General features: G+C 52.2%; 2 protein-coding genes across 3 annotated transcripts in view; both read right to left on the minus strand.

The window, feature by feature from the left end:
* Window positions 1-57: 57 nt before the first annotated feature.
* On the minus strand, window positions 58-2394 carry GGT6 (gamma-glutamyltransferase 6). Its single transcript, XM_030861710.2, is given in 11 exon segments — window positions 58-283; window positions 285-510; window positions 513-652; window positions 654-741; window positions 744-880; window positions 882-996; window positions 1311-1424; window positions 1506-1610; window positions 1613-1707; window positions 2277-2351; window positions 2353-2394. Coding segments are annotated over 11 exon segments (1359 nt in total). The 5' UTR covers window positions 2391-2394.
* Window positions 2395-2873: 479 nt separating this feature from the next.
* The window catches only part of TEKT1 (tektin 1), a 29313-nt gene continuing 17402 nt past the window's right edge, over window positions 2874-14784 (minus strand). Inside the window, exon 9 of one of the 2 annotated variants that reach the window (XM_030861700.2) lies at window positions 2874-2985. The gene's annotated coding sequence lies outside the window, so the exon portion shown is untranslated. Of the gene's footprint in view, window positions 2986-13947; window positions 14144-14784 lie in introns of those variants that run through there. The other variant, XM_060291114.2, reaches the window with a different exon arrangement.

The raw sequence follows: 14784 nt of genomic DNA on the forward strand, positions 1-14784 counted from the left end.
GGCCTCCAGGCTTGAGACCCCCTACTCCCACCCACCCCTGCCAGGCACCGCCCCACCTTAAAACCCCTGAAAGGAGCAGCAGCCACTGGGGACACTGGAGACATGGGCATGCTCTGCGTGGGCTGACACCTGAAGCAGGGTCCCTTGGCCACAAGCTCCGGGGCTCTCTGTTGGTCCTTGCTAGGCCTGGGTTTGGGGCCCAGCCAAGTGGCTGAGCAGTGAGTGAGTCATGACTCTGGCAGCTGCAGGGGTCCCTGAAGGCATGAGCCCCAACACGTCGGCCTGTGTCATCTGAGCTGTCAAGAAGGATGAGGGGACAGGCCCAGGCACTGTTTGCAGACTTGGCCACCAGCTTGCTGAGTAGAACCCCGGCACTTGGGGACAGGCGTCCAGAGCTGAAGGAACTGTTGAGCGAGGAGGTAAGGAGCACAGAGCCGCTGCTGTCCACGGTGGCCAGGACACTGCTCCCGGGGCTGACGGCAGCTTGTAGGGGTGCTGGGCAGGGCTGCGCCCCCCGGACTGTAGAGCTGCCTCCAGTAGTTCCAGGCCAGCTGAGGGGCTGGGGGTGGTGAACAGGATGCCCTGGGGCACAGGTAGCTGCAGTGCTGGCTCCAAGGTGGGCATGGGCCTAGCTGAGGGGCCCTCCAGCCCGCAGACTCAGTAGAGCGTCCCTGGCAAGGTCTGGGGTGGGAGCAAGTGCAGCCCGGTGGAGCACAGCTGCCAGTTTGGGGTTGGTGGCTCGGGGCCCAGGGGAGTCCCATCAGTGTGGCAAAGTAGGGGACAGAGGCCCTTTGTGCCCTGGGCTGCGTCTACCAGAAAGCCCTCTTGAGCCAGCATGGTGGGGCCTACCAGCAGGTGTGGCGAGGGCAGGCGGCCAAAGCCTGTGTAGCAAATGCAGGGCAGGCAGAGCCGAGGGCAGCCCCAGGCCGGGGTCTGACGTCAGGGCGGTTGAGTTGCCTGAGGAGCTACTATGGAAGAGGCCCCAGAACACGGTGCCTGGGAGGAGACAAAGGGGTCACACAGGGGTCCGGGGCACTGACTGGTGTCAGGGGCACTCAGTAGTCCCAGGTGAAGGGTCACTGACTTAGCCTGGGGTTAGTGGTTACTGACTAGGCCTGGAGACAGGCATCAATAACCAGGCCTGGGGTCAAGGTCATACTGATCTGGGATCAAGGGTCACAGCCTAGAGTTGGGGCTACTGCCCCAGTCCTACGTCCTGCTCACCAGCCAGCCTTGAAGGCCAGGGGCCACTGACTGCCTGAGTTCCAACTTACTGATCATGCCCAGGGTTGGGGTCGTGGGTCACTGACCTAGCCCTGTGGCATGAGGATGCACCACCGCCAGACACAGAGCTGCTCCGAGTCCAGCATCCACGACGTTGCCCCCAGCAACAGACAGCTCTCGACCCAGGTGGGAGCACGTGGCTGCAGCAAGAAAGGGGCTGTCTTGGGACTGGGCCCCGTGACCCCGGCCCTCCCCTCCCCCGAGCTGCTCCTAGCACTGACCTGTAGGGCTGATGATGCTGCCGCGGTGGTACACGCCAGGCCTGTGGGAGCGCCCACTGGCTGGAGGGGCCCCAGAGCCCAAGGTTCCTGGAGAGGCACAGCTCTGCAGAGTTGCCTCACGGCCAGGGAGAAGCCAATGGCCACCAGCAGCAGGGCAGCCACCAGCTGGGCCCAGGCCCCGGGCAGACTGCCAGCCTTGTTCCTGCAGAGAGGGATGTCCCGAGCCAGGACCAGGCAGGCAGACACCCAAGAACCCAGCAAACAATTCCCAAAAGGTTTGGTCTTGCTTGCAAGGAGGAGTATAAGTTTGCCAAGGAGAAAGGGCCTCCTGGCAGAAGTCACAGCATGTCTGGAGACACAGAGATGGGAAAGAGCTTGGGGGAAATAGTCTCTGGAGAGGAGGTTGGAGGGGTGGGTCCAGCTGGTCTGGAGGGACGCCTGAAGGGGGCTTGGCACGCCTGAGGAACAGGGCCCGGCCAGGTGTAGCCAGGACCACCCTGCCCAGCAGGTGCCTCGTGCACCAGCGGGTGGGAGCTGGGAGCCTTTGGCAGAGCAGCCGGCAGGGCCGACTTGATACAAATGTCCCTTCAGAAGCACAGACCTTGGATTGGCCAGGCCTGGGGCTGCAGCCGGGGGTCCCGCCACTCAACCAGAAGTTTCCTAGAGCTGGCCAAGCACGGGGTTGTCTGGCGCTCCTTAGGGGCTCCAGAGGGAGACACTTGCCAGCCTCAGTCCTGAGTTGCTGGGTGCCCAGACCTCTCCCTGACTCACCCAGAGGAGTCCTGGGGCCCCGAGGGATGTGGAACGAGCTGCTCTGATATCTCACCCTCTTCCTCCTCAGACCAGCAGCTTCTGGTAGATCACAGGCCCTGCTATGGGTTCCATGGCCCATGGTGCCTGCCCGCCGTCCAGGCTGAGTCTTTGGAGGCTCTGCCCGAGCCTGAGCCGGTGGGGAGGAGGTGGAGGCACCCTTGGGGAAGGGTGGTGGGCAGGGCACGGGGCCAGGGAGGCTGTGAGTGACCCTGCCCCACCAGGGCACAGGGCCCGAGGAGCTCCTGTGGCAGGCGACCCCGTCAGAGGAAGGAGAAGCCCAGTCCTAGGGCCATAGCCCCCGAGACCCAGGGCACCCGCAGGCCGCTCCTTTTAGGGGTGCCGCCTTTGGATCCCGGGCCTGTTAAGGCTCTAATCTAGGGACGGGAAGCTTGAGTGAGAACTGCAGTACATTGGCTTGGATCGGGGCTCAGCATGTGACTAGTTTCTGGTATGGGGGTTTCTGGTCTCTGGCTTGGGTCAAGGCTCAGCCTGAGGCCACTCCAGGGGTCTGGGTGGGGGAGCAACTTGGGTGGTGAAGGTACCTACCTCCCTGGGCACGTCATGCGGCGCTTATCCAGCAGGTGGCGCCATAGGGCTCTTGGGGAGCTGCAGCCTGGAAACCAGGTGTTTCCATATTCTTTCATTCTGGGTTTCACTTCAAGGAGTTCTGTGGGAAGATCATAGAACTCCAAAGAGTGCTGCAGTCTCATCTGTTCTCCAGTCATCTCTCTGCTGACCACGCTCTGCTATGAGCGCCTCAAACCCCAAACCCTCCGCTGTGCTCTCAGCGGACCATCTGTCCTCCCACTTCACATATCAAAGCCAACACCAGAAGCCCTCTATATCCACCCCCAACTACAAACCCACCTTCCACCCCACTCCAATGGAAAAGCCTATTCCCTGCCTCTGGTTCTGGCCCCGACCTCTCCCCCACTTCCTACCTCCTGCTTCCCCAGGGACCTCACTCAGTGACCCCCTTCTCTCCTGTAGCTTCACATCTTCTCTGCGGGTTCCTTCAACAACACTTAAGTGTCGAGTCTCCAGAAGTTCCTCTCCTAGGCATGTACCCAACAGACATGTACTAGAATGTTCATAGCTGCACTAGCTGGAACAGCCCCAAATTGGAAAGCTCACACACCCATTATCAATAGCATGACTGTAGTTACACAGTGCAATACTCTGCAACGGTGAGAATGAGGGGTCTACAACTGTATGCAATGATATAGATGGATCTTACAAAGACACGACGACTGAAAGAAGCCAGGGACGAAAGAGCACATCCTATTTGCTTCCATCTGTATAAAGTACAAGAACAGGTGAGCCTAGTTCCTGCCATTACAGGTCAGGAGGAGGCAGAGAGGGCTTCTGGGATGCTTGGTGATGTTGTTTATCAATCTGAGGTCGGTTGCGTGGGTTCCTGATTGTGAAAGTGCATCCAGCTGTAATTTGTGACACGTGCACTTTTCTGGAGGTATATTGCATTTCAATAAAAAGTTTTTTAAAAAGCTGGAGTATTTTCTCCATTAAAACCACAGCCACACTCGGTGCTTTGTGACCGCCTGGAGGGGTGGGATAGGGAGGGTGGGAGGGAGGGAGACGCAAGAGGGAAGAGATATGGGAACATACGTATATGTATAACTGATTCACTTTGTTATGAAGTAGAAACTAACACACCATTGTAAAGCAATTAACCCCAATAAAGATGTTAAAAAAAAAAACCACAGCCACAAAAATCGTCCTTTCATCTCACTCAGCTCTCCAGCCACTTCTCTTTCTCTCGGCCTCTTCACAAGCAGGTAGAGTGGTTAACTTTGCTGTGCATTGGGAGTTTTTAAAATCAGATTGCTGGGCTCCGTTCCCAGAGGTTCTGACTTTGTAGGTCTGGGGTAGGGGCCAGAAATTTGCTTTCCGAACTCCCAGGTGATGCTGCTGCTACGAGTCCTGAATGAGCACTGATCTACAAAAGATACACACCTGCTGTTGCCACTTCCTTGCCTCCCATTTTTTCCCCCTCAGCCCACTACAAGCTGGTTTCCATCCCCAACCCGCCAGAGAAACCTTCAGTTTCTAGGCTTTCTGATTTCTTGGACCAATAACTTACCAACCAACCGGAGATACCAGCATAGGGTGGCCAACTTTTTATTTTGCCATGGATTGGGTGTGGGAGGGTCACAATTACCATCTGTGTTCATTTCATAAAATAATTTGATTTCACTTCCTGTTAATACAACGTGGGAATGTTATAGTGTCGGAATGAAGGTCAGGCCTTCCTTCCTGAGAAAACGCAGCTGGGAACCTTATGTGTCTATATGCCCCATCCTCAGACTGGCCTCTGCGCTCCTAGCCCTGGCTCCCTTTATCCAGCAGACAGTCTGTGACACCTGTCCAGCCAACATTCCTCTGTCCTTAGAACTATGCCCTGGCAAACTCTTTGGGACCAAGACCTCCACTGACTAGGTCCGGGAGACCTCTCCCTGTATGGTCTTTCTCATTCCCACAGCTCTGGGCCTGGACAGCACTGCCCCACACCTCCGGAGATGCCTATTAGCTAAGCTCCAGTTAGACGCCAGACAGGCTTCGGGGGTGAATAATGGTCAGGCCAAAGGGCAAATGGTGCCAATCATTTCAGTGCGAGTTGGGAATGGAACTAGGTTCCAGAAACCTGGGTCTGGTCCGATCTACAAGCCTTAGCAATTGCCCAGCTATGAGACCAAAGAGCCCGGAGACAGTGACAGAGATGTCAATGATTTATTGGGTAGGGAATCTTACAAGTCTGAAGCAAAGTCCTGGAGGGGCACCCCACCACGGATGGCGGACGGCAGGCAGGCAGGCAGGCAGGCAGGCAGGCGGGCGGGCGGGCAGTCCCCCCACCATGGATAGCGGGTGGCGAGCAGGCGGGCTGGACACGACAAGCTTCATTACTCAGGGAAGAAGGAGGCTACCTTTTATAGGGGGAATTGACGTCAGGTTGACTCATCAGTTACCAGGGAAACCAGCGGCTGGGGCAGGGGGCAAGTATGTAGGTAGTTACTGATTAAGCCCTATGATTAAGAGGATTGGGTAGTCGTGTGAGTAGGGTGTAGGTTAAGCAGGGACTGGTCAAGCAGGGTATGTACAGAGAGCAAGAGAAGCCATCTTGAGTGGCCTGACCCCAGAGCCTCAATCTACAATGCTAAGATGATAATGGATAAGCCTCATCGCTGCAACTATACACACACACACACACACGCACAGGTGTCTCTGAGTGCGAAGTGTAGGACTATAGGTTGATTCATGCCTTCATTTATTTTTAAATTATTATTTATTTTGGCCACACTGTGCGGCTTGCGGGATCTTAGTTCCCCAACTGGGGATTGAACCCGGGCCCTAACCACTGGACTGCCAGGGAATTCCGTATTTTTAAAGTTTTTTATTAAAGTATAGATGATTTTCAATATTATACTAGTTTCAGGTGTACAACATAGTGATTCAATATTTTTATAGGTTATACTCCATTTAAAGTTATTACAAAACAATGACTATATTGATGATTTCATTCTCTTAAAAGTACTCAACTTTATCCTAATGGTTCTGCACATTAGAATCACCTGTAAGCTTTAAAAGCTCCTAATACCCAGGCAGACCAATTAAAAAATTAAAGCAAACTCTTTAGGTTGGAGATTCAGCAGTTAGGTTGGAGATTCATCAGTTTTTAAAAATTAATTAATTTATTATTTATTTTGGTTGCCTTGGGGTCTTTCTTGCTGTGCGTGGGCTTTCTCTAGTTGCGGCGAGCGGGGGCTACTCTTTGATGTGGTGCCTGGGCTTCTCATTGCAGTGGCTTCTCTTGTTGTGGAGCACAGGTTCTAGGTGCACAGGCTTCAGTAGCTGTGGCACGCGGGCTTCAGTAGTTGCGGCTCATGGACTGTAGAGTGCAAGGTCAGTAGCTGTGGTGCGTGGCTTTAGTTGCTCCGCAGCATGTGGGATCTTCCCGGACCAGGGCTCGAACCCGTGTCCCCTGCATTGGCAAGCGGGTTCTTAACCACTGCGCCACCAGGGAAGGCCCTCATCAGTTTTTTAAAACGCTTTCCAGGTGTTTTCAACGTGCAGCCAAGGTTGAGAACCACTGCCTTATCTAGCCCGCTAGTTCAGTGATTTCTGCAACTGGAATCATTTCCAGGGACTTAAAAATGATACCAATGTGCTAATCCCTCCCCCTCTCCAGTCCCACACCAATGGAGTCAGTATCTCTGGAAGTGAGCCTCAGTTATCAGGAGAGTTTTTAAAGCTCCTCAGGTGATTCTAATGTGTAGCCAGAATTGAGAATTGCTGCTTCTATTAATACCCTCCTAGGTGCCTTTACCAGGCATTCCCTGGGTATCTCTTCTGTGCTGGGGGAGGGTGGTGAGGAGCCTGGGAACAGCCAGAGGTTGGTTGTCCTCCAGCAGCCCTGGCCGCTCCTACAAAAAGTGGCAAGGAAGGATATGGGCCCAGCAGTCAGCTTCTCTCCAGTCCCCTCAAGCTGACTTTCCTGCTCATCATCTCTGGCTCAGACCTGCCGTGTGTGTGCATGCACACGTGCACATGACTTTGTAATTGGACCCTGGGACATGCTGAGATTTGACTCTGATTATAAATTTGGAGGCAGTGAAGTGTGGTAGGCGTGGAAGAATTGGCTTTTCCTTGCAAGGTGATTCTGTGATGTGACCAGAATATGGGTATTAAAAAAAAAAATTACGAAAATCAGCCCCGGTGATTATAGTTGCAGATATCACCAAAAAGGGTTTCTGAGCAAGCCAGGAACAGCCTCAACAGACAGAGGAGGCGGTGTTAGAGTGGGTGTATTTGCTGAGCCATTTGCTAAGACAACTGTACACTCGGGAAAGACAAATACCTTTTTCTTTCAGGGATTATTAGATGCTGGCTCTGAGCCAATAATACCTAAATCGTTATTGCTCTGGTCCACCTGTTAAAATGAGGACTTATGACAGTTAAAGGGAAATTTGACCAAGATAGAGCTGGTGGAATTCTTCACTCATTCTGTAGCTATTTCCACACTTTCTGAGTACACAGTTGGAATAATATACTCTGCAGCTACCATAATCTTTACATTATTTCTCAGATTCATAGAGTAAGAGCCAAGTGGAAGCCTCCCTCTTCAATGCTCCCTCTATAAGCAGAATACTCAGATCAATACTGGAAGAATTGCAAAGATGAGTGCTACCATTAAAGACTTGAAAAATGGAGGGGTACGGATTCCTATTTCAACTTAATTTAGTGGTCTGTATAATGCAGAAGACAGATGGGTCTTGGGAAATTACAGTAGGTGTAGTAACAAGAGTTAAGTCAAATTGCAGCTGCTATTCCAGGTATTTCTTTATTGAGGAAAATGAACACAGCCTCTGGCAAATGCTCTATTCTCTACCCCAATAAGCAGAGAATCCAGAAGTCTTTTGTTTTTACCTGGTAGGGATAGCAGTACACCTTCACCTTCTAGCCTCAAAATGATGGCAGCATGGCTTCTAATGTTCAGGGTCAGGGATACAAGCTGGGGCATCTGGTGCCCAGATGAGATGGAAACAGTGGTGCCTTCACCAGACATTTCCGCCCCACGATTTTGAGCATTAGCCTCTGAGGCAGTTCTTGAACAGCTCCCCACGTCACCCAACCACTTTCTGTGCCCACAGACCTTTCATAAATTTATTTTCTATTTAATGCAGGCAGAAGTATGTCTTTTGCTTACAACTAGTAACACTGACTGAGGCACATACCTCTAGAAGTCCCTGGAGGGCAGCAAACATCCTACACGGCTTAAAGTGGGGACCAGGGACGTGTCTCTTGATAGAACCAGGATTCTCATCTCCAAATACTGAAGTCACTCACGCAGATGAACAGACGTGAGGTCAGTTATCTCACTGGCTGAGCTTAGGCCACATGTGTGCCCCTTGCCAGTAGAGGAAGAGTATGTCTTAGAGCCAGACTTAGAATTGGGGAAGTTCAGCTCCAGTAAGAGGTCATTACTTGGTCAATTTCTTTTCTGAATATTTCTAAAGCAAGAAAGCCTGGGGGCTTCCCTGGTGGAGCAGTGGTTGCGAGTCTGCCTGCCGATGCAGGGGACACGGGTTCGTGCCCCGGTCCGGGAGGATCCCACATGCCGCGGAGCGGCTGGGCCCCTGAGCCATGGCCTATGAGCCTGCGCGTCCGGAGCCTGTGCTCCGCAACGGGAGAGGCCACATCAGTGAGAGGCCTGCATACCGCAAAAAAAAAAAAAAAAAAAAAAGCTTGAATCAGGAAGCACCTCCGTTGCCCCTTTCCTGGCAGCATCTAGTTCTTTATTCACTGCTTTCATCTCTGTCAAAAGTGTTCCAGTTGCCTCTGGGTACCGGTCTTCTCCTGGTGCTGAGAGCCTCATATATCTTTGACGATACTTCCTGTAGTGGGTCTGTCATGTTTTCGAATGCCTCCTCTCTCCACTCCTTCCTAATAGCATCCACATTTTCTACTGGGGAATTATTCCTCCCCACCCCTCATAGCGTGGAGTCCTAGTGAGAAGTGGTGGTAAGTTCAAATATCTGGGACTGATCAAGCAAAACAAAACAAAACAAAACAAAAAACTCATGACCACTAGATGGTAGTGGCACACAATGAGCTGTATGAGCGTGGCTCTGGGACAGGACTGCGGTCACGGGAAGTCCCCCATAGCGGGAGACGTTCTAGGGATAGCAGTGCTGGGCCACCCCCTGGAAGGGAAGAGGGCAAGGGACCTCCCGGGGGAGAAGGGACTCCAAGAGGGGGTTTATGTGTCTAGGTAGGTCTCTGGGTCAGACAACTCAAAGGGCAGCAGTGGCTTGGGGTCTTTTATAGCTCTGGGGTTTGTCTTATCTATGGCCGGCAGATGTTGGGTGAAGTTTTGCAGGGTGTGTAAAGCAGGCAGGTGCTAGGGGGCTGAAAATATGCTTATTGGGGCTATATTTAAAGCAACTGGATGTGTACAAATTTGAGTTTGGCCCCCGGAGGGGGGGCTTTTGAGCTAATGGATGCCAGCCTGCTATGAAGTAAACACCATAGGGGTCACCACACAACACAGGGGTTATCTATAGCCCTTTTATTGATATATGACAGGCTAATAATAACGAGTGCCTGTCTCCTGCCTCTCTCTTCCACTACAGAAGGGGAGGGAGCAGATCTTTCCTCAACCCACCCTGCTGGTATAGACAAGGGGCACTGTTTTCTGGGGCTGACAGTTGAGAGAGACAGAGAGAGATACAGAGAGAGAGAGAGAGACAGAAACAGAAACTAGAACCCTGTACTAGCTGATAGGTCTCTGGGTCCACACTCTAGCTCTGAGATGGGGTTATCAGTCAGGCTACATTCTGGTCTAAGCGTCAGTGCATCCAACAATGGCTTGAACAAATAAGGGCTTATTTTTCTCACTAGTTTAGAGTTAACCGGCTGCTGCTTTTGCTTTGGGGCTCCCCAGCGTTGGGACTAGTTATCTATGTGCCCTTCTTGGTCTTTCCCCATGGTATCCAGGGGCTGTTTGAAACACCTCAGCCGTTGCCCTGGCAGGAAGGAGGGGAGGAAGGGACAGCACCAGTGGTGGAATTTCCTGCTGGATGCCCCCGGCCGATTTCTGCTTTTGCCTCTGTGGCCAGAACTGAGTCACACAGCCACCCCCACCAGCTGCAAGGGAGGCTGGAAACGTAGTTCATGGATCCTCTGTAAGGGAGGAGAGTGAGGGAGAGGCTGGGGGCTGGGCACGGCTGTTGGTTAGGCAGCCTGTATGCCCCGCCTCGGGGCACTGGGTGTAGCTGATCATCCTGGAGCACGAAGTCCAGGGGCTGTACGGGGGCCTCAGCCCTTTACTGACAGGATGTGTCCCCAAAGTCTAAATCAGGTTCAACAAGTAGTCTCAGATGCAGGTGGTTAGGAGATCCAGAAGGCAATGATTGATTTCATGATTTCCCTAACTCTTCCACATTTGGGAAACTGAGTCCCTGGCTGTGGTTCTTCAACACGGAAGACCACTTTGGGCATTATTCACCTTGGACCTGAGGTCACCAACCCCCTTCCAAACTTAGAGGCAAAGAGTAGAGTTTAGGTCATCACAGGAAACAGACTTCCCAAGATCAATTAAGGTATTGATCTCTCAGGTCTGATTTGGGAAACTTGAGCTCAGTCTCTAAATCTGGGACTGAATCACTCTGAACAAGTTATTAACTCTGTGCCCAGGTTTTTCCATCTAAAAAATCTCTCCTTGCTACTAAATGATGGGGCATAAGGGTTTCAGGAGCGCGTGTGCTAGAGTTAACCTGCTTGGGGGTGAATTCTGTGTGACCCCCTCCAAGCCTCAGTTTCCCCACCTATAAAATGAGGATAGTAACAGTTTGCATAAGTAACTCATTATAAGCACTCAACACGTTAACAGTTGTCATAATTGTTGGCATTACCAATGGTATACCTGTCTTGCAAGGCTCTATAATAAGTCCTTTTGGTTTTGCGATCGTAGCATCCTTTATAGAGACCTACACACAATTCCTCGGGAAATATATTCAGCTCTGAGACCCCTTGCGTTTGTGTGTGCTGTGCCACTGCCTGGAATCCACCCCTGCCCCAGCTTTCCGCCCAGCAAACATCTATTCCTTCATCAAGATCGCACTCAAGGGTAACTCCCTTAATTACCCAGCCTTCTCTGCCCACTTGTCCAGCTGAGTGGCATGGCCTGTGAGAGTTCCAGCTCTCCTGGGTGGCAGCCACAGAAAAACCACTGGGCATCATTGAGCAGTGTAAGGATGCCTGAGTGTCTCGCAGAACCCGAGGGCCTCAGAAATGGCCTGGAGCCCAGAGAAGCAGGGCTGCTGGAAGCACTTTCTTCCTCTTTCTCTGGTACATCAGCTTCTACTTTTTCTCTAGTCGCAAACTGGCTGTTACCCGTCCACATGATAGACAGCAGCTGTCACCCACCCTCCAAAGCCTACATCTAGAGAGCAGCCGGATGGAACTGAAATCTCCTGGTCCTACGTCCAAATTCCTCAGGAGAGGGGCTCGTTGGCCCACCTGCCGTTAGCTGCTCACTGACCCAGCCAACCGGGGCGGGGCGTGGGGAGGAGCAGGGCTGGATGGTGCTAATACGGTGGTTCCCGCTGAATTGAGTTGAGGGGGGCAGTCTCTGAGAAGGGAAATTTGTGCAGGAATTTGAATACAAGCAAGAAGCCACCCTGTTGCCTACTTAGAGCCCTCTGCACATTCAAAAGGTGTGTTGCCCGCATGCTCTGATCCCAGCAGGGCCACTCACGCTTTCCTTCAAGGTGTATATATATATATATATGTATATATATATATTTTTTTTTTTTTTGCGGTATGCGGGCCTCTCACTGTTGTGGCCTCTCCCGTTGCGGAGCAACAGGCTCCGGATGTGCAGGCTCAGCAGCCATGGCTCACGGGCCCAGCCGCTCCGCGGCATGTGGGATCTTCCCAGACCGGGGCACAAACCCGCGTCCCCTGCATCGGCAGGCGGACTCTCAACCACTGCGCCACCTGGGAAGCCCTCCTTCAAGGTATGTTAGTTAAGATTCTTAACTGAGCAAGCTTAGCAAAAAACTTCTGAGAGCTAAAGCCAAGAGTGAGGCATCTCATAGAAAGAGTTGGTTGTTCAACTCTTTGCATGAGAGGACCCAGGGGGGCTCTGGGGATGCGGCCACAGGAGTTAGTGACCCTCCTCTCTAGATCTCTAGATCCTCTAGTTATTTCCTGCCTCTATGTGCTTCTGTTTCAAAATCCCGATTCCCAGGAGGCCAACTCTGCCCAGCCCTGATGGGTTGCTGAGCAGTTTGGGTGGGGAGGGCCGTATGGACATGGTTGTGGAGTCCTCCCTGTGTATGCTGGCGTGCAGTTCTCAGAGAAGAAGGTTTTGGGAGCTGGGGAGTTAGTTCAGGCCATAGTGAGAAGAGCCCTGAGTTTGGGGCCAGGCGTTTAGCCTTGCCTGAACCTTTACAGGGACCTTGGGCAAGTAGGTTGCTTTCCCCCAGTTCCCTATGAACCTGTTTCCTCATCTATAAAACTGGGGAGTTGGGCTGAAAGACCACAGGAATCCCATGACATTCTGTCCATTCACACGTTCTCTTTTTCTGGAACTCACCACCCAGTAGCTAAACTTTTGAGACGTCCCCAGAAGGGTCTGAGAAATGTAAGCAGATTCTTAGAGTGATCAACTCCTGCCAAAGACTTAGCCCTCAGGGACCCAGCACGTTTCACTCTATGCTGCTCACAGGTGACACTTATCCACGAATAGACCTCAAACGCTCAAATACTAAGGATTTTCTTATGGTATCAGGAGATTGTGAGAGAACAGGGTGCGTACCAGCTTGAGAAGCAGGCGCTCTTTGTTTTGTCTTACTGACAGGTTAATCTCTGTTAACATAAAGGCGTCCTTTCCTTAATTTTAACTGTCTCAAATTTGAGGGATGCTAACTCCCCCCATTAAAGAGTCTTCGTACCTAATTGAGATCGTCCACTTAAGTGCCAATTATGACCTAAGGAATGCAATGGGAAATAGTTCATAAAGAAATTGTCTTCTTCCAGGATTTCCAGAACATACCAAGGGCCACAATTCTTCAACGAGGCTCAAACCAAGCCAGCATCTGGTTCTCTGTGATAACTTCATTACGTAATTCATGTGTAAAGGTAAACACAGCAATAGGTGTGAATGTTGCAGGACAGCTGTGTCTAGCACTCTGCTACTTCCTTTCTGGGCTTCAGTTTTTCCAGATGTACAATGATTGAGTTGGACTAGATACTTTCAAAGTCTGCACTCACAGCTTCAATGTTTACGACTTCCAAGACACACTGATTTTTCAAGGACACAGGCCAAGTTGAAAGAAATTAACATGGCCTCTTACTGCCGGCTCCTGTGTGATAAAAGAGGAAATGTTTCCCTATTTCTGCTCCCACCTCTCGGCTTCTTGGTCCTTGGGGAAGAATGTGTACCAGCAGAGAGCAGAGGTTACCAATTTTCTTTCCAAAGACATCCTGAGATAAGATAAGCATCTTTCAAAAATCAGCATCTACACTTCTTGACTTCCTCCAATCCTCTATTGAAATTGCCTTTGGCAAAGTGTCACTGGCGATTGCCCAGCTGCCAGACCTAGAGGATGTTTTCCTTTCTTGGCCTACGCTGGAGCGTTTGACCCGCTGACCACCAGTGCCTCCAAACGTTCTCCTACTGTGGCACCTGTGATGCTACGCTTTTCTGGCTTCCTTCAGCCCCTCGGAGGTTCTTTCTTAGCCTGCTGGTTGGTCCGGTTCTTCGCTCAACCGGGAAGTACTGGTGTCTTCCGGGGCTCAGGCCCAGACCCCTCCTCCGAGCTCTTCAAACTCTCACGCGCTGCTTGGCTTCCACTGCCGCCTGTCTGCAGATGTCTCCCCGCCCTCTGGCTGCCCCTGGACCTTCCTCCCCACCACAGGGTCCTCGCCCTCAACGTGTGAGCTTGTCACCTTCACTCCCCGACCCCCACCCTCACTGCCCAGCCCTCTGCCTCCCAAGTTCCCTCTCAGCAAAAACGGCGCCCCGATGCACTCTGATACCCAAGCCAGAAACTGGGGAGCCGTCCTTGGCCCCTCTCCCTCCCTCGCCCTGTATATCCAAGCGGTCCCCAAGCCCCGGAAGCCCTGGACTGTCCGGCCTCTGTCCCTCCTCTGCTGCCCCCCACCCCCGGGACGGGCTCTGTGTGAAGCGCTTCTCAGGGGTTGTCTCACCCACAGGCGCCCTCGGCGGCGGGTGTGACGGGAGAACTTGAACTGAGCCATGTGTGACTCCAGAACCCACACTCGTAGCCACCGACTTGAATCTGTGGCGAGAACGGGAGGAATTTGTTTTTCTTTTCTGTTACTGTCACTTGAGTGTTAAAAAAACCACTACGAATAATTACGAACTGGTCAGAAAACCGACGTCAGATGGTTTACATTCAGCAAAGAAAACAAAAGCCAGAAATCCTTTTCACGCGGTGGTGCGACAGGACGGCCCACTGGAAAGGCTTACCTACTGAGCCCGGGAACCTCGCCTTCCTCTTTCCCAGGCTGGCAGTCCCGAGACTAAGGTCTGAATGGATCTGAGTGCCTGTCCCCCCCTCAAGCAAGGGCACCTGTGACTTGTTTTCGCTCCCTTGTGCTGCAGCATGAGGCCCGATCAAGCCTGGCCTGAATTTCTCGTCTGGCCTTTTATCGACTTCTAGTGATTAAAGAGTCCAGGGCCCCGAGTCAGTAACCATGACCCCAGAAAACAGCAACCTGGCTCACCCGCTCCCCAACCCCTAACTTCCTAAGAGCTGGAGGGCCCTTGGGTCCTATCCCTCCTCTTTCATTTTGTTACCGACACAGGTTAATCAACAGAAATCAAGAAGAAGCCAGATAAGAGACAGGCGAGGCTTTACTGGGATTAGCGCTGCAGCACGAGGGAGTGAAAGCAAGTAACAGGTGCCTTTGCTCGCTC

Source organism: Globicephala melas, chromosome 20 (assembly GCF_963455315.2).
Source record: "Globicephala melas chromosome 20, mGloMel1.2, whole genome shotgun sequence".
NCBI classification, from domain to species: domain Eukaryota; kingdom Metazoa; phylum Chordata; class Mammalia; order Artiodactyla; family Delphinidae; genus Globicephala; species Globicephala melas.